General features: G+C 46.0%; 1 protein-coding gene across 1 annotated transcript in view; it reads right to left on the bottom strand.

Moving 5' to 3' along the window:
• LOC122497295 (ALK tyrosine kinase receptor-like) overlaps positions 1-19,048 on the bottom strand; it is a 145,511-nt gene that overhangs the window by 59,701 nt on the left and 66,762 nt on the right. Inside the window, exon 4 of the mRNA XM_043604219.1 lies at positions 17,298-17,398. Within this exon, the coding sequence (XP_043460154.1) occupies positions 17,298-17,398 (101 nt within the window). The remainder of the gene's footprint in view (positions 1-17,297; positions 17,399-19,048) is intronic.

The following is a 19,048-nucleotide window of genomic DNA, read 5'->3' as shown; positions in this document are numbered from 1 at the left end:
ACACACATAGAACAATGGGTGTTTCAAACTCTTCCTTAAACACTAATGCTGTTACCTTTTGGTCCACAACTCCTGATCCGTTATTTTGATTCTTACTTTACTGATAAAGATTTACTCTATTAGGTGCAATCTACTTCAGCCTCTCTGCCTCCCTCCCTCCCTTCCCTTCTATCCTCCCTTCCTCTTCCTCTTCCTCCTCCGCCTCCTCCTCCTCCCTCTCCTCCTTCTACTTCTACTTCTCAGCATAGGTGTTTATTTATCTACCTTCTCTCTTATTTTCCTGTCTTAGAGGAAGTTGTATCTTTCATTTTCTTCTATGTTAATCTCCCATATCCCTCCCTACCCCCCCCCCCCCCCCCCCCCAGTCCTTGCTCTCTCAATAACCGCTTCTAGCACCTTAAGACTCTTTGTACCTTTTGGATTTTCTGTCTACAGAAAAGATCAGCGTTCACCCATCCCAGAAAAATATCCCTGATCCAGCTAGCTCCTCTGATGTGCAACCTATTTCTTTACCCCCATTTAGATGTTAACATCTTGGATAACTGGCATGTAACTGCTTTTATTTCCTTGTTGCCCATGCTTTCTTTAAATTCTCTCAACCTAGCTTTTATCTTCATTACTTTAACAAAGTAGCACTCACAATGTCCTTTATAGCTTGCTCTTTCAGCTCTTTCTATGGCCTCCTAAAGTGCCTCTCCCTCTCTACTTTCTCCCTTCTAACTTCTTTTGTATGTCTCTATCACATCTTCCTGTTTACCACTACCATCTGTGACTGATTTTTCAGTGGTTTCTCCTTATCAACTAATATCAAGGCATTCATGTTTCTTTATAATCTAAGAAAATCAGCTTTTTAGGCATTCAATGAATATTTATTGAGTACTTATGCTGATTCACATGTATCCTCCACCCTAGAATGGTCTAAAAGCTTGAGTTAGAGAGATCTGGATTCAAAAACTGTTGTTGTCACTTTGGTTCTTTTGAAGTGCAGCTCTGTATTCCATTAAGATGGAATAGGTTTAGGATTACAGTGACAATTTAATGAGATAACAAATAGTGTAGTAAATGTTAAAAAGGAATTTTGGCTGAAGCACTGAGGCAATAGATACTACACTTCAAAGGGAAGTCTGAGAACACAATGATGTAGGACTTTCAAGAGGGGTGGATGAAAACAGGTTACACAATTCTTAATCTCTCATACATACTTGGATTTTTTAAAAAGTTGGTGGTTGAATACCAGGAGAGAGTTTTTTAGAATGTGCTTTTTGTATATTATGAGTTCCACGTCACTTTACCCTTCTGCAAAGAAGTTTCTCTCTTCATCCCAAGAGAGAAGTTTTAATGATGCCACCTTGAGCATTTACAGTTTGGGGAGCTCAGTAGAATGCTGTCTAACTCCTACCTGGAAAATCTAAAGTATGAACCAGGAGTTCGGTAGCTGCTCTGATGGCAGGACAAAGGCAAGGTGGAACCATTGGATGGCTTGCACTCTCAGAGTTTGGTGGTGCACACATGCATGAGCATTACACATAGACTAGAGTGAGCTGTGTAAAAAGCGGCCCACGTGGGTCATTTTAGATCTTGTCCAAGAGGGCTTCTTGAAGAGGTAAATAGAACTCAGAAGAAAGAAGCTGTAGGCATCTTGAGATTCCCAGGGGCAGAGAAAAGAGTAAGTGACCTCCTGGAATGGAGATACATATGCCCCAGTCAAGGTGAAAGATTCCTAGCAATAGTGGAGGGGGTGAGGAGAAATGTAGATCTCCAAAGAAACCACAAAAGTGCCCCCTGTGAAAACCAGTAAGACTTAAATATTTGTCCTATCCAGAGAATACCAACGCCAGATTACCACAACAGTTCTGGTCAAGTAAGAGCTTTTTGCTTTCTTTGCCTCTTTTCCTTTCCCTGCATTAAAGGGTCACAAGTTAGCCAGATGACTGAAGAGGAAAGCTGAGTGAAGGGGAGAGAACCGTGACCACCATTTCCCTAATTTCAGGCTTTTCATCTATAGTAGGGTCAAGTGTGGCAGGGGGAGGGGAGGGAAATAAGCCCTAACTTTAAAGCAAGATTAAAGTTCTGATTAGATGAGCATTCTGATTTCTAAATAAGCCTGTTTTGTGTTTTGAAGTGATTAAAAATGGTCTGTATTACCTTAGAGCAACAGGTAAGTAGATTTCATCCAGTAGTCCACACATGGGGGCCCAGTGAATGTTAGTTCCTAGACTCCCCCACATCAGTCTACATGTCAGCTTTGCACCTGACATGGATTTTTCTGCTTCTATGGTTTTGATCTTTCCATTTCCTCTACATGTTCTTTCCTTCTCACCATTTAAAAAAATTAAATATTTAATTTTCACGGACCTTTTCTTATCATCTGTCTCACAAATGACCTCCCCCTCCTCTGAAATCTTACAATTGAGGCTACTGGGACCATTATGGGACACAGCTCTGGTGGCTTTTCTTCCCTCTGTGGGCAAGTCCCTTCAAGGCAGGGACATCTTATCTTGTATTCATAGTAGTGGTTAAGTGAGGGCACGCGGTAGGAGCTGATCAATATCAGGATAAATAAAGATGTATACATTTCCAGGAAGACCCTTCTGTCTTCACCAGGTCCCCTCTCAGGGACAGAAACCAACTTCCCACCTATGAAGCTCCTTAGCACTTTCTTGCACTTTAGGGGTTGGGTACCAGGAAAGGGAAGAGGATGCACCCATTTTCCAGCTAACCAGCTGTAGTTGAAATGGCCCAATTCCCAGTGTTCTTCAGAAGCTTTCAGTCTGAAGTAGAGTCTGCTAGTGGGCTGAGCATGTTGGTGAGATGTAGCCCTGTCATATTGACACTGGGGACATTGGCTAGCTTACTGCTGAGCTTTCTCCATCTTCCTGCACTATATTTTAGGCCAATAGGCCTGGGAACTGAGAACAGTACTGGCTGCCAAGGCATGGCATCACTAGCTCCTGAGGAGATCTACCAGGATCCTTCTTGGTACCAGTTCTTGAGGTGATTATCCATTCATTCAACCTATACTTACTGCACACCTACTCTGTGCTACATTATTATATATACCTTCCCTGCCCTCATGAAGCTTATCAGCTTGCCAGGAAGTCAGAATTTAAATGAATAGCTGCAATTTTGCTGGGTGTAGCAAAAGGGAAGTAATCAGACCCACTTGACAGCAAAGACTTAAAACATGAGACAATCAAGTCAAGACACTTGACATAAGACAATCAGGACTTGGGTCAAGATGGCCACTTGATCCAACTGTTCAGAACTACAGACAAATAGAAGAACTAAAAATTTGACTTTCCTTTCAACTTACAATACCATCACCTATGTTTATAGCAGCAAATATATATCTACAGCTACAACTCAAGCCAAGACATGCACTGTTTCAGTTTCCATAAAGTTTAGTTTTAGAAACAGGTGCAAATGGCTTGGAATGAGATTGAAAACTGGCAGCCAGTGAATGGATAGCAAAGTATGTTTTTCTGCCATTTATTTTTTTCACCCACCAAGTGTTTAGTAAGGTGGTGTATCCAGGTGATGTATTCTTCCTCAGATATAAGCAGTCTAGAACCTTTGGTCTTTCACTTGGCCTACTTTTCACCTGTAGTTATAACTAGTGATTCCAGATTCTGCCTCTAAAATGTCAGTCAATGCTTTGCTACTCAGAGGGTGATTTTCAGGTTGGTATCATTGGTGTTACCTGGGAACTTAGATGCAGAATCTCTTGCCTGATCCCAGACTTACTGCATCAGAATCGGCAGAGAAGCAACCTCTGGAGCCTTGTTCCTGTGCTCCTATGACTCATCCCACTTCCTTTCCAGAATGCACTGAAAGCAATTGCCCTTTGCATCAACATTCATTCCTGGGTGGCCTATCAAACTCTCCTTGTTTCATTACCTGTTGACGATGGGATAACTTGGGGTTTGTGCTCCAATATTGAAGTGAATGAATTGTGTGACTTTAAGCCAACCACTTACCTCTCTGAGCCTCTATTTTCTTTCTTAAGCCAAATTTGTGATAATAACCATCCCTTCCCTGCCCACCTTAAAAGGTGGTCATAAAGACTGAAGTAAAGAATGTGAAATAGAGCCCACATGTTGCGAATGAAATGGTTGAGCCAGTGGTTTTCAACCTGGGCTGCAAATTGGAATCACCTGGGGAGTTTTCACACCTACTCATGTCTGAGTTCCACTCCAGAGACTCTGATTTAATTGGTCTTGGGTAGGTCCTGGGCATCAGAAGTTTTTGAAATCTTCCCAGGTGATTCTAAAGTACATCCTAGGCTGAGACCACTGGAGAGATGGGGCTACTTAGTGCAGGAGGTAGCCTGGTCTTCTTGGTCAGGGGTCCATTTTCATCTCAGACTTTGAGTAAGAGGCAATTCTTAATAACTAAAAAATAGCCTAAAATGTGCCCACAATCACCAAGGTGTACATGAAGTGTTTTTCCTGCAAGGGGGAGGACACAGACTCAGCAGAGGGCCTTCACGTGCCTGCCACATCATCCTTTGGGCTGAGGACATTCCTGAGAGTGAGAGATTCATGGGCTGAGGGTAAGCAGTGATGACCTAAGAATACAAATGGGACCAGAACTATCCTCTTGGTCCTACTTACCAATTTCTTAGTTAGACATGGAGGACCGATGTCAATTCTTTCTGAATATCCCTTATTCATTATTTGTATCTAAATACAGTATTTCTATCTAAATAGAGTAACTATTTGCGGTTCCCAGGGCAGACTGCAGGTTCAAGGCCCTCTCAAAGACTTCCATTTTCCTCCTAAATACAGTCCCAGATAAAAGAAGCCCTTTGATACTATTATATGTAGATATCCATGCCAGGTAGACCTGGCTTGCTATTGGGAGTTAAAGTTCAGGTGCTCAGAGTGGGCAAAAAACTCTTTTGGTATTTGATTTTAATAGGACCAATTTCTATCGGGGTAACCTATAGGATAAAGTATTTTGTTAAATGCCTATTTATTGAATGCTAGAGAGCTGTGCTAGGCACTTGTACATATGCTATCTCATTTTATACTCACAACATTCCTTCCTGTGGATATTATCATACCCATTTTTCATATGTGGAATCTGAGGCTTAGATAGGTTAAGTCACCCATGGTCGCTGGGCCCATATGCTGTGGAGCCAGTTTCCACACTATGGTCTGTGCTGTTTCTACCATATCTATAGCGCTACATACACGCAGCATGTTATGGTAATACTTAAACCTTTTGTGGGTGTGTTGTGAAGGTTTTCTAGATCCTTGTTGCTCAAAGCGTGGTCTGTAAACCAGCAGTATTGGCATGACCTGGGAACTTAATAAAAAATGCAGGGTCTCAAGTCCCACCCTAGGCCTGCTGAATCAGAATTTATATTTTAACAAGATCTTAGCTCAGACATACCTTCAGAATAGAGGAATTAAGGAAGTGGTGGGTTTTAAACCTTTGTCTCTGCCAGACAATTAGTATCGTGTGTGTATACAGACACATACATATATACATGTATATACATACATGTACATATATATGACAAGTGTATTCCTGAAAATATGAGAAATCTTATTCAAATCCTAAATAATGTCTGTGAGAAATAACACTTGTTGGAGCCCATGACAATAAAAATGCTGATCCTTCTAGATACATCCAATAGATATAGGTTATAAATGATAGCTTTTGACTAATAACCTATTTTATATGCAGACAGAAAATAGGACAAGTGAAAAGAGACAACGCCAGGAGCATGCCACCAGCAATTATATTTTCTGGCTCCAGTAGGCCCTTTCACAAGGGCCTTTTCCCTCTCCCTGTCGATGGGGTCCAATAGACTTTCCAATTACGTGCTACCAGTGTTTGTCATGTTATTAATTAAAGTTCTGTATGTAAAGCAAGAGGAGTATTGTGGCTAGGCCTAATGCTATTATTTCTTTCATGGCCCTTTCCTCCTCCAGAGGTAATTACTGCAATTTTATGCCTAGAATATGCCCTGTGTTTGCTATGCATACCTCGTGGCAACTTCACGACAATCTCTTGAATCCATTAAAAAAATATCAGCATGGAACTGAGGCTGAAATGGGACAAAAGAGACTCAATGGTCTCAGATAATGCCCATTCTGCATTCAGCACTCCCAAATGTAGCAATGCTGTGAGGTGGAAGGTGCTACTTTTCTTTGTCTTTCTGAAGGGCTGTCTGAATTCCCACAGTAGAGACCAAACCAGGATACACGTTCTAGTGTGTATTTCACTTGAACAGAAGGAAATGCTTTCTAATAGAGAGAGACACTCAAAGATGAGCTTGATATTTCCCACCCTGGGAGTCATCCAGCAGTGGCTGGGGAACCAGGATTGAAGTTGTTGTCAGGGAAATCCAAGCTTAGAATAAAGGTAAAGGCTCCTTCCCAACCTAAGATGCCACAGGGCTGTGGTATGGGTGTGAACTGGTAATTTTAAGAGTTCTTTGGCTTCTTATTAATAAGAGTTCCACAGTCTCTTATTAACTTTAATTAAGAGTGTTGACTCATTGCAAAACCCAGTGTTTTTGTATGCCATCTCCTACTTCACCTGGAAAAAATAAATACCAACTCTCCAGCTATAAATAGCCTAATGAAAAATCAACCCAACATAGCAAGAAGCAGGCCAGATGCAGATTTTTGATAAAAAGCAAATAAAATGTGCTGGCAAATACTTGCAATTATGGAAGCTTAAGAAATGCTGGATTCCTGGCCATGTAGGAGACTTAAAAGATTGATATCCTGTCTGAAAATATCACCCCATGTCTCCTTCTTTCCAAGGCATCACATCAAAGCCAGAAACAGCCAGCCAGGGATGCCCCCTTTGTAAAAACACAGCAAGAAAACATGAAGGTTATACATAAAAAATAATAACTGTGGGATCCCTGGCTGGTGAAGTTATGGAATTACAGGTATTTTTTTTCCTTCTTTAATCTCTTTTAATTTTTTTTACAATGAATATCCATTACTTTTTGATAACTAGAACAAGAATGATAAAGTAAATGTAGCATATGCGGTTATTAAAAGCATGTTGATGAAAAATAACACTGATGTAAGAAAATATAAATACAGAAGACATCAAATACTTATATGGTATGATGCAAAATTTGTATAAGCCCTTTTCACTCTGCTCAAATCTACGTCTATGTGTCTGGAAGGAAATGCACCAGTGTGGTAAGAGGGGTTACCTTTGGGGGGTAAGAGTGTGAGCAATTTCAATTCTCTTCATGCCTTCCTATATTTTCCTAATGTTCTGCAATGAACATAGAACACTTTTATAATCAGAAAAAAACAACAAACACTATATTAAAAGTGGCAGCAAGGGAGGGTTCTGATGTCATTTGAAAGTCGGAAAAAAAATGCTTTCTTTTCACCCCCTTCTGGGAGGATCAGTTTCTCTTGCCTGCAATATGTGGGCTTTTTGAGGAAGACCCAGGGAAGGTGGGGGCTTCTGGGGATTGAGTGATGCAGACGGAGCATGAGCTTTGAACTAAAACAGCTGTTCTGTCTTTATTTGTGGTATAATCTGTGCCTCTGTCTTCATCTGTAAAATGGGACCAATTGTACTCTGCTCAAAGAGTCGCTGGGGGACTTTAATGAGATTACAAAGCCCAGTGCCCAGCCTACCAAATACATTTGATCAATGTTAGTTTTCTCCTCCTGTATGGGTAAGGGCAAGCAGGCAATACCATGCTAGAGATAAACAGCTCACAAAAGATAGAAAGGGACAGGGTGAAGGATGCTGTATTTAAACTTTTCAGTTCAGTGTTCTAGCATCCAGTTTCTCCAGAGAGTTATCTTTTCTGTCTTATGGGAAGAAAAAGGGTGATATTTTCTTTTGAGTTACATTTTGACGGTACGATTTTGGGCAAACAGCCTCCTCTGTACCTCTGTCTCTCTGTGTGTGATGGGGATGCTGCTGTGAAATAGCTCTGTAATCCTCTGGCTGGGGAACAGGATCAACTGTGCAGTGGAAGTCCTAGAACCTTTACAGACAACCAGTGGAAGGAGAATGGACCCCATGCATGTGAGTGTTTGTGGGGGCCTGGAGCCACTTGGGGAGTATTTATTCTGACAGGTGGGGAGAGTCTGTGCTTGCAACAGGGTGTCCCCCTTGGGCATGGGACTTTGGAATGTGGTATAAGGATCTCCAGTAGGGGCCACAAGGGTCCATGATTAGCAGGTGGATTCTGAATGGGATCCAAATCTCTGCCAAGTGCCCAGGAGGATTTTATTCACACCCATGAGCCTTGACAGCAATTCTTCCTATGCCTCAGTTTCATCATGTAATAGCAGAGGGATTCATTTTGAATGGCTCGTAGGTATTAAATTAATTATGTCTGACTGCAATTACAGTTGCTGTTGATTACTTTGGCCCATTAGCATGTGGCCTGGGAGTGTCAACCACATCATGATGAGTGGGGACAGAATGCTAGGTTCCAGTGGCTTCTCAGCTCTAGGTATGGAGGGGAGAATTATTTTGGCTCAGAAATCTCAGTGGGGCTACATTTGTTGGTATCTTGAGAATCCAAGGGGAGTGTCCTTGTTGGCTCCTATCCTGGGACAGAGTCATGTTCATAATTGAGGGGCTGTGTAATTAGTTAATTAATTAATGACTGATTAAGCAAATTCATTGGGCATGTCCTCCTGATACCAATCCTAGGCACTATGCAAAATAATGCCCCCAACCTGCCCGCATGTTACTATTGACTGAAAGGAGAAACAAGAACACACACAATGTCTGAATTCACGTTGGAGTGACTTCTTCCCGCCCGTGCAAAGTAAGAAGAAAGAAGAAGAAGAATTGCTCCCATTACAAAGAGTTTTTACATTTTCATTTGGTCTTTGAACAACCTCAGGCAGCAAGTACAACAGGTTTATACCCAGTTTTACCCCAGTTGGGGGGGGTGACTCACGTGAGGTCACATGACTTGTAAGGGGCAGAGCTGGGATTCAAACTCAGGTGACCTGAGTTAAGTTAGTGACTTAACTAGTGTTCGAAGATTTGGCTTTGGAGGTGGACAGAGGTTGGTTTAAATCCTGGGTCCTCCTCTTAGTAGCAGGGTGACCTTGGGCATGTCACTTAAGTTGTCAAGGCTCTAGGGTCTCTCTCTGTCAGTGAATGGGGGTCATGATTCCTCACAAGTCTGTTTTGGTAATGAGATAAAACAAGTGACATTCTTAGCACAGTCTTAGCCACATAATAAGGGATTGATATTTAAAAAATGCTCCCTCAGTTGGCTTATCAACTATGAAGTGTCCCTTCCTCAGACCCAGACTAAGGAAGGTTTCTTTTTCCCAAGAGTGCAAATGGTTAGGGTGTTTGAGGGCTAGAGTTAAGAACTTTGGCTTGCTTTTTAATGTAATTCAGCCAAGTGATCCATAAGTAACCTGGAGACCAGGACCTGTTATACTGAAAGCAAGTATTGTTAACTTTTCTGCTGAAAACACCTTAAAGAGATCCCAGATTCCTGTGGTCTATCTCCAGCATGACTGGCCACATGGTGGGTTTGAAATGAGTACTTGCTGCTTCACTGCCCAACCGCGAGCCCTCTGTGACCTTCCCTCCCTCACTCCTCCTGCCACGTATCTGCGTGCCCATCCAGCCCAGCCAAGTTCCAAGCTACCTCTCTGATCCCATCCCTGCAGCTGTCCACCCTTCGCATCCTGAGGGGCCACCCCCTGACTACTTCAGGGGAGTGGCTGAGCAAATACCTTTGAAGTTAGGAGACTACAGTTTGAGTCCTGGTTTCTGTGTAGATTAGCCTGTGACTGTGGGGGTGTCTCCAAGCCCTGTGAGGCTCTTCCTCTGTAGAATGGGGAAGATCTCATTCACTTCACAGGGTGGCTGGGGAGGTGGGCAGGCTCTGTGGTCTTTGACATTATAGAGGATTCTTAATACAGGGTATGGGTATAATGTTATTACATGTGTCTGGGCTCATCATTTGAGACTGACAGTGGGTCCAAATCTCTTAGTCATCCAGTGGGTCTGTGGAAAAGCCATTTGGAAAATTCTTCCGGAACCACTTCTAACCTCCACCTCCTTCCCTTCTGATACAAAGTGGCATGTGCTTAGGCCCCAGGTTAAGGCTTTAAGAGCATTGTCTCCATCACAGGGGGTGTGAGGAGCTACCAGATCTAAGGTCCTCCTGGAGTTTCAGACACAGGTGAGAGTTAGGGTGACTTGTGGGGTGGGGGTGGGGGACAGGCACAGTTGAGATGGACTTTAGAGGTGACCAAGGCAGGGCAGATACTCCTCAAAACGCACCATTTATGGGCTTAATGGTGACCATGAGGGATGAAGTGAGATCACACAGGGTGAGGAAGCCTTTGAGATTCAAAGAAAGGCAGGCTGGAGCCCCCCTGGAAAGGGGGTTGGAGCTCTTCCTCTGGGCTTCTTAAGCTGGGGGACATATGCCTTCCAGGTCTTTCTAGGGGGACCCAAAGCAACAGGGTAAACAGGGGTATCTTTCTGAAGTCTTGGCCATTCAATAGTAAGTAGTGAGTCCTGTTTTTGAATGCAAAGAAACAGGCACATTCGAGGATCAGATGCAGAACCGGCATCCATTTTCAGGTGATAAAAAGAGATGTTAAAAGAAAAGGCAGGTGTGTGATGTTCTGCTCTGGGTCATTTGGCCAGACTCCCTTCCAGCCTTTGTGACTTCCTCTCTTTTCTCAGGCCATGCCCTATATACTGCAGCTGTCCCTTTCATAGGAGCCCACCCCCCACTCCCACCCCAGGGGAAAGTGCAGATGCCTTTGTGTCTTAAGGACATGTGGCCACACTGCCAGCCAGCCGTGCATGATTGCAGGCTCCCTCCTCATTTGTGAAAATGTGACAATATCATCTCTTTGGGTGTCTGCTGCCAGGGTGGGAGTGGGGTGGGGATGGGCTGTGGAGAAAAGGGATTTTCGCTAGACTGGAAGAGGGTGCTCGCCATGCCCTTCCTGGTGGGGAGAGGAGCTGGTGGGGATGGAGGAGGGGGTGAGGGGCCCAACTGCTGCTGGGAGAGAATTAGCTTCCCTGGACCTTAGTCACTAAGCTGGGCAACATCCCCCTTCCCCTCTATTGCCAGGTCACCCAGGGTGGAACAGAGGCCAACTTCTCCAGACTCAGGACCCTCAGATAGGCAGACTCCAGCCTTTGATATTGGAATCACCACAAAAGTCAGGTAATAATAGGAACAGCAGCAGCAGCAGAGGAGCAGAGGCCACATGTGCCATTTATTAAGCATCTCTATGTGTCCAGATCCAGGCAGGGCACTTTTGATGCCCCTCTGCTAGTTTCTCCTGACAGTCCTGCAGAGGATCCTGAGGCTGGGAAGGGTAAGGTGATTCACATAAACTCCCCCTGGTACAAAGTGGAAGGACCCTGCCAAGGTCTAAGTGGCCTCCAAGCTCTGCTCTCCCCACCACACTACACTGCCTTGGAGGTGTTCCTTTGTTCTGGCCCTGCGTGACCAGCTGGGTTCCTTCGCACGTGGGTTATGTCGAGACTGTTGGGACATGGGGCAGGAGGGAGTCCGAGGGCACTGTGCTTCCTGTGGGGGCATCTCTATGTCCTTGCGGGCAGAGAGTGGACAGCCCAGCTGGAGGTTACATAGCTGGCATGGAGTCCTGCCTCTGTTCTTTGAAAGTTCCAAAGCAGGAAGAGGACAAGCGCAGGGAACACAGAGTGGAAAGCAATCCCCAGCAAATCCACTTGGCAAGTGCTGAGGCCTGGAGCTGTCCAAAGGTGGGCTGGCCTTCCTCGTGAGCATTCTGTCTCTGCAGTGCTGTCACAGCCTTAGGTGGGATGGGGGTTGGATTCCAGTTCCCAAACACCTGACCCAAAGAGCTCAGGCTTGTAAGAGGGGAGCTAGGGATGAGGTTAGCCTGGAACGCTCCCCTAGCTCAGCTCTGGTCCGTATTTACAAAGAAGATGACTATAGCCCCCACAAGGTGTCTATGCAGCATTGCTTGGCCATACAAGGGCAGAGGCTGGTCCCGGGTGGAGCCTGGTAAGAACCAGCTTTCACTGGTCAGCAGTGAAATAGGATGAGTGAATAGAGAGAGGAGAGGGTTTCCTTCTCCCTAGATGGACACATGTTCTACAGAAGGTGGAACAGATCCAGAAAATGACAACCTTATTTAGGATCAAGACCATGAGGCCTCTTGGGACAGTTTTTCCTTTCTCGTTTGCTAAAACAAATGAGACCATGTGGGGCTAAGAACAAGGCACACACAAGGCACACATAACATTTGAATCTCCTAGGTGAGTAACAATGTCCCCTTAGCTGCTCAGGAATTAGGTCCATCGACTGGTCTCTGCCTGGGAAGACACTGACTGAGTAACTAGGGCTGCAAAATGGGGCAGTGTTTCCTTCCTGCCTCCAGAGAAGAGGAGTCTGTGGTGGGGTGGGCAGGGGTTCTGCTTAGGCAGGAGCAATGCCAGTCCTCAGGGATGCTGTGGAGGCCCACGGCAGCTCCTCCCATGCCGAGAAGTTACCACCTGCCCTCGGCAGGGGCAGGGAAGTGTGACAGAAAGAGCACAAGGCTCAGGCTACAAGGTCTGGGTTTGAGCTTGATTTTTTATTTACTGGCTATGCATCTCTGGGTGCATTTCTTTCCTGCCTTGTTGGGGTGGGCTGTTCCTGTCCCCTGGGCAGCCCTCTGTGTGCCCCCACCCAGATCTGCTCCGTAAGCAGGCTGAAGAGAATACCCTTGTCGAGGGTTCAGTGGGGGCTGCTAAAGGAAGAGCCTTATGGTTCTGTTTTCTCCTCTACCTCAAGCCATCCTGTAATAATTACTATTGCTCATCCTTGCTTTTTGCCTTTCCATGGAGGATTCTGCTGTTGAGTTTCATAAACTCTTGAAACATGGTAGTCAGAAAAGATCTCGTCTTCACCTTATGTGAAAGTTCTATTTGTCTGCCCCCCACCCCGGGGAGGGAGCGGGGTCAGCCTAAATAAACCTGAACAACACCAGCCATGACTTGCCTACCTTATTTTGCTTTTGAGTTACAGTGAGATGCTAGAGAACCCTCTGCCAGCCAAATCCCTGGAAGGATGGGCCCTGTGTCCAGGAATGATCACCACCATCCTGAAAAGTCTCACGGAGTCAACCAGACAGCAATTTGCTGACAACTTCTTTGGCCTCCAGCCTTCAGGGCTCTGCCTGCCCTAGGGGGTTCCTTCTCAGTGGGGCTCTGAGAAGGGCTTAACAGATGGAAGAGGGCAAGTTCAGATGCCAGGCTGCTCTCTCCTGTCCCTCTGGGCCACATTTCCTGGTTTTAATGACACCAAATGGAGGTCTACTTCCCTGCAGGCCAGGTAGCTCGTGCAGACCTGAGGAGGCCTGCGTGGTGGCCTTCTGTCCTGATCTCAGTAGCCCCCAGGCCCATTGAAGCCAATGCCTTTATCACTACAGGGCTGATGTCAGGGGCAGGAAGGCCCCAGGTGTGTTCCAGGATCCCAGTGTCTGTGTGCATGCACCAGTATGTGGGGGGAGGGCAGAGGTGGCTATAGCTCCGGCAAGGTCAGAAAAACCAGCAGCTAGGAACTCACTTGCCCTTGGGTGTGGCCACCAATCAAGTGGTCACATCCCACTTCCTGGGCCCTTTTCCTTCCTGCAGCTCATAGAAGGAAAACCACTTCCATGTTTTGAAGCGGGAAAGAGAATGAGGGAAGCCCACTTTTCCTCCCCCCAGGCCTTGTTCTCTCCTGAGAACATGGTTTAAAATATTCTAGTCACAGGCAGGCTATTCAAATAAAATAGAATTTCAAACCGCACGGGGCTTGTTGAGACATTCAGGCTTCTGGGATGTGCGAAAGGCAAGAGGCGGGGCAGAGACAGCCCCTGCCACCCTCTGTCCCCTTCATTACCAGCGGCTGCAATGCTAGACACATCCGAGTGTTTCCCAGCCAAGGCAGACAGAGCAGGTCTGACAGCAAGTGTGCACATGGAAGCCACCACAAGGCTCCCCTCCCTGGTGGCAACTTTAATTATTTGAACTGGAGCTCCGCAAAATAAAAATAAAATAAAATCTGAATATTGTAAGTGGATCTCCAGTTTCCCACAGAGAATAGCTTAGGGGAGGCGAAAAAAAAATATATATATATAATACTCTCTCTTGTTTGTGGCTGGGCTAGGCAGAGGTCTTTAAATATTCATGCCCCATATGCAACTGTGTGGAGTGACGGAGAAGGAGACAGTGCCTGCATGAGGCCAGCCAGTAAGAGGTGCCAGGCCAGTCAGTAGTGGTGACTGCAGGCACCTGGAGGGAGGAGGCCGGAGCAGGCATGCTTCTGGAAAAGCCTGGAAGCTGACTGGCACATCCTGGCTATGTCTCCACCACTGGTGGGCATCTGACCTGGTTCCAAATGGGCTCTGAGGGGGACTCTCCCAGTCCCTTCTGTCTCCACCACCTATGTCCCTGACCCTGTCATTGCTCACCACTTCTGACTCATCTTTATAAAAGGCAAGTTACGTCACACTATTTGGTACCATGGGTAGTGGAGGAAAAACTCTCTGCATGGACTCATAATGAATTTCTGTCACAAGTGGCAGGTGCGTTTATGGTCAATTACTTTCAAGTGTCAGCGTGCCTCCAAATCATGGAGGGCGGGGGTTGAAAATGGAGATTCCCAGGCCCCACTTTGGGGTGTCATCCAAGTGGCCTGGGATGGGGCCTAAGAATCCATCCTGATCACAATTTCCAAGTGACTGGAACTGGAGAGACAGAGACCTACTAGGCAGGCTGTAGCTAGATTTTTCAAGGAAACGCACAGAAGGTGACACCAGTTCCCTTTTGGGAATTCACCAATGACTGTAGGGTATCTTGAAGGAGTATTTTGAGAAATTCTTTAATTACTTCAACTCCCAGGAGGTGGAGGGACTCTAGGGCTCCCAGGACTGGTCTGCGTTTAGAGACGACACTCAGTGGTGGGCGTCAGCCCTGGAGCTTAGCCAGCCTCTTAGTCCCTGTGGGCTTGACCTTCACCAGAGACTTTCACCCCTCTCTACCCTGTACCTGTAGGGCCTAGGTACAGGAAGTGTCCCCTTCCCATACCTGGGCCCCACAGCCAGGCCCCTTGAGGGCTGGTGGGGTTTGAAGACCCTGAGTTAACCTCACACAGTTCACACAGTGATGCAACATCCCCTGTCACTGACATTTGCCAACCTGGGAGGAAGAAATCAGCTTCATGCCTTCTGCATTTAGGATCTGAATCAAATAAATGGCAAGGCTTACAGACCTGGAAATGCATATTTCTATTTTGGTTATTTATTTTTCTGATGAAAACATTTCACTCCAACACTGGGGATTCAAGACCCATCAGCAGTAGATGAATGGTCTGAAAATCTGAATGTGAACTAGCTGTGAGCTGAGAACAGAATGGAGTCACTGCCTTCCCTTCATTACTCCTGCTGAGTCGAGTTATGGAAAAGGGCAGGAAATAGCAGAAATAGCCCAGAGCAAATTTGACTGGAGGGAAAATAAAACAGGCCAGTAAAACAAAACACCTGTTTAAACTATCGATCAACCAAAGGTTATCAGGGAAATGATGAAGTATTTGAAAAATATCACTTTTAGCCTTGACATTTCTTATTCTAAAATTAGGCTCATGTTAAATACAGTGAAGAGTATATTTAAAAATCAAATTCTTTTAAGGATCCCCCTGACCTCTCAGGAAGGGTGACCATCTCTCCTCATTTAGATTTCCTCTTAAGAAGCCTTCCTTTCTAGGTGTCTGCTCTGGGTGGCATTGGGGTGTGGGGGGTGCTGAGAGATATCAGTGATGACTGTGTAATCCACAATCTGCATCAGATAGAGTGATTTCTCAAATACAAGTTAATGTAATGAATCTATTTATTTGTGCCCTGACTTCCTCCAAAAAGGACTTAAGGTGGCTCCCAGAGATACATAACATCTAGTAAGGTAACAGAAACTAACTAGAAAAGGGTGAGAAATTGGGGAAATGTTGAGTTAGAAGATCGAACCAGGAGTAAGGCTGATTACAGACTACACATCATGAACCCCCATTTACTTACTAAAAGGGGAGCCTCAGATTTAACGTGACCGTTCTTCTGATTAAAAAAAAAAGTCATTGATACTTCTTTTCCATTCTTATGTGTTTTATGCTGGTGAGTTTTTATTTCATAAAAAGCCTGGAGGGCTTGAGTGTGGCTGTGTCCCTTAGCAGTGGAAGCCTGTTTCCTGGATCTCCCTGGGGCTTCGACCAGCCAGCGGAGGGGAAGCAAGTCTGCTCAGTCTCACAATGTCCATAGCTTGAAAGGAAACAAATTGCTCAGGGGGCACATAGCTATTCCTGAAACAAAGCCAGGATGGGATTTCTCCTGTGAGTTTCCAGAAAGAGAGGACTGGCCAAATCTCAACTATGTGTTGGTTTTCTACAAAGTGCAAGATGTCGATGTGGTGCCGTGTGGTGGTGCAAAGAAGCACAGGCATGCAGAGCTCTCTGAGAACTTAGAATCTGGTTTTTGGCTCCCCCATCCTCCTTACCTATGTTTACTCAGGGTGCCGGGCACTGCTGGCTAACTACTGTCGTGGTTATGATGTGCCAGCAGCTGTGATAAGCCCTGTATATGTATTAACCTATTTAATCTTCTCCTCTTTAGAGTAGGCACTCCTATTGTCTCACTTTACAGTGGGGAAACTGAGGCCCTGAGAGATTATTAACTGCCCAAGAAAATTGTGCAGCCAGTCAGTGGTGGAGCCTAGCTGGGACTCAGGCAATTGATTCCAGAGTCCATGAGTTGAATCACTGGATCGTGTTTGGGGTCTAAACGCACTTCTTGTTCTCTAGAGATTATGACCTACCACACTAAAAAGGTAACTGCCATAGGAACCATCTGGGTAAGTGGCTTTGGAGGGGACCTTACTGAATGTCACTGATGTCTTAGTGAAATTGATGTAGATCAAATTTTTGATGCTCTATAAAATCTGAAACGTATTACAAGAGCTTGATATTGTAGAAAGTCTTTTGTAGATCACTATTACCCTCCCCTGTTATGTTTTGGAAATATTTTCTGGGTTTGCTTAGATCAAGGCCCTGCTGCAAAGAGTTCAGTGTGGCTGAGCATGGGTGTTTGAGGTAAGATTCTCTGCAGATGGGACTCCACCATGTTGGTGCATGCTCTCTGCAAAGATGACAAAAATGCCATCGTATCCTCCCCGCAGGAGCACAAGCAGCCCAACCATCCAGGCTACTTTGCTGATGTTTGGGTTCATCTGGAAGCGCCCAAGGTGAGGGGTAGGAGGAGAAGTCCAGGAGGTAGGGGAGCACTGAGACTTGCCTCACATGGAGAGTTCTTCATCGGGGCGGGAAACGTAGTGCTGGTCACTGTAGCACTTTCAGAAGTAGGGACATCAGTAGTGCTGAGCAACAGGGCATGGCCTGGGGCAGAGAGAAAAAGAGTCAGAAATGCACCACCCTCATGCACTGAAGGGTCTTGGGGCTCTGCCCATTCTTCTCTAGGCATGGTACACCTTTGAGGACACAGTTTTCTGCTGCCTCCAGTGGATAAGACAGCCTACTTGTCACCATCAATAAAACTTGGCTCACGCAAAGGTCTTCATTCCAAATGCCCTGCAATATCCCAGCACCATACATCTGGGCTACTGCATCCCTGAACTCCCAAGGTCACCAGCTTTAGTGCATAGCCCAGGAGCAGCCTGAAGCACGCTGACCTCTCCCAGCCCCTCCTCTCCCCATTACAATCCTGTTGGCCCTCTGCCCTCCCGGGGTCTCCATGACCTTCACTCTTTTCCACCAGGTCATCCTGTGCCCTATGACATGAACAGGAAGTCATATTTCTTATGTCTTCTAAGCATGTATCTGCCTGAAAATCTGGGAGAACATAAACCCCCAACAACCCCACATGGCAGGGAAGAAGCAACTGTAAATCTCCAGGAACTACACAGAGTTTTGTAGGTGGTCAGTGTTATGGAGATGGGAGCCAGAGCACTCCCCCCAGCCTTTCAGGGGTGTCACAGAACCCTGTAAAGGACTTTACTCATTCAGTTCTGCTGTTCTTTCTTAGCAAAGTCTGATACTGGATTACTACCAAGTAACAAATTCAAGTGGGTCCAGAGCAGAGTAACCAAGACCAGCCAGCAATCCTAGAGGGCATATGGCCCATCCTTGAGGAAGAATCTGTGACTAGGGAGAGAAAGATTCTCCTGTGGTGGGTGGGTAGCAGCTATTGCCTTCAAATATCTGAAGAGCTGCTTTGGTGAGACAGAGAGTAGTTGAGTTCTGTGGGGCTCCAGGAGACAGAAAGTATGATCCATGGGTAGAATTTACAGAGTGGTGGAGCTTCTCTCCAGGAAAGGAACACTGGTCTTTGACAGAAGGACTGCTTTAGGAGGCAATGAAAGCCCAGTCCCTAGAGCTACTGAGCCAGGGTTGGATGCTTATTTGCTATGGGTGCTGTTGGGGGCTTCCAAACAGCAGAAACATGACGATCATGTCTGACTTCGAGCTCTGTGTCTGTTCTCTGCTCCTCAGTAAGGTGCTGAGGATGATACAGTGTGGGATCAGGAGGAGAAACGGGAGCTCCAGGGGCCCTCTCTCTGCTGAGGGGCCTGCAGAACTCTCCTGGGGCTGTGGTAACTCAGCCTTCTTCCTCACGGTCAAAGCCAGCTCTTTCAGGAGCAGTTAGCCAGGATAGGACTGCACGGGCTCTGGGATCCCCAGTGGTTGATCAGGACATGGTTCTCTCTCATACCTTAATCATCATCATCATCATTATTAATTCTTAAAGGGATCCATAGGATGTATGATCTTTGCTAGGAAAGAGGGATTTGGTACAAGGGACTATAGCTCCACAAAGAGCAGACAAATGCAGGGGAGGGAAGGAGAGAGAGAGCCCCCACCTCTAAGCCCAGCTCTATCCTGCAGAGAGGTGGGCCGCAGGACCTGCTCAGGCCTGGTACTGGGTACAGCCCAAGGCTGGGCCCGTGGCCGGGTGGTCTGGCTTCTCCAGCAGCCTGAACTTGGGAGCTGTGTTGGCCTCACAGGCCTTCCCTTGTTCCATGACCCAGC

This window comes from Prionailurus bengalensis, chromosome A3 (assembly GCF_016509475.1).
Source record: "Prionailurus bengalensis isolate Pbe53 chromosome A3, Fcat_Pben_1.1_paternal_pri, whole genome shotgun sequence".
NCBI classification, from domain to species: Eukaryota; Metazoa; Chordata; class Mammalia; order Carnivora; family Felidae; genus Prionailurus; species Prionailurus bengalensis.
This window is presented reverse-complemented; position numbering and strand designations above follow the sequence as displayed.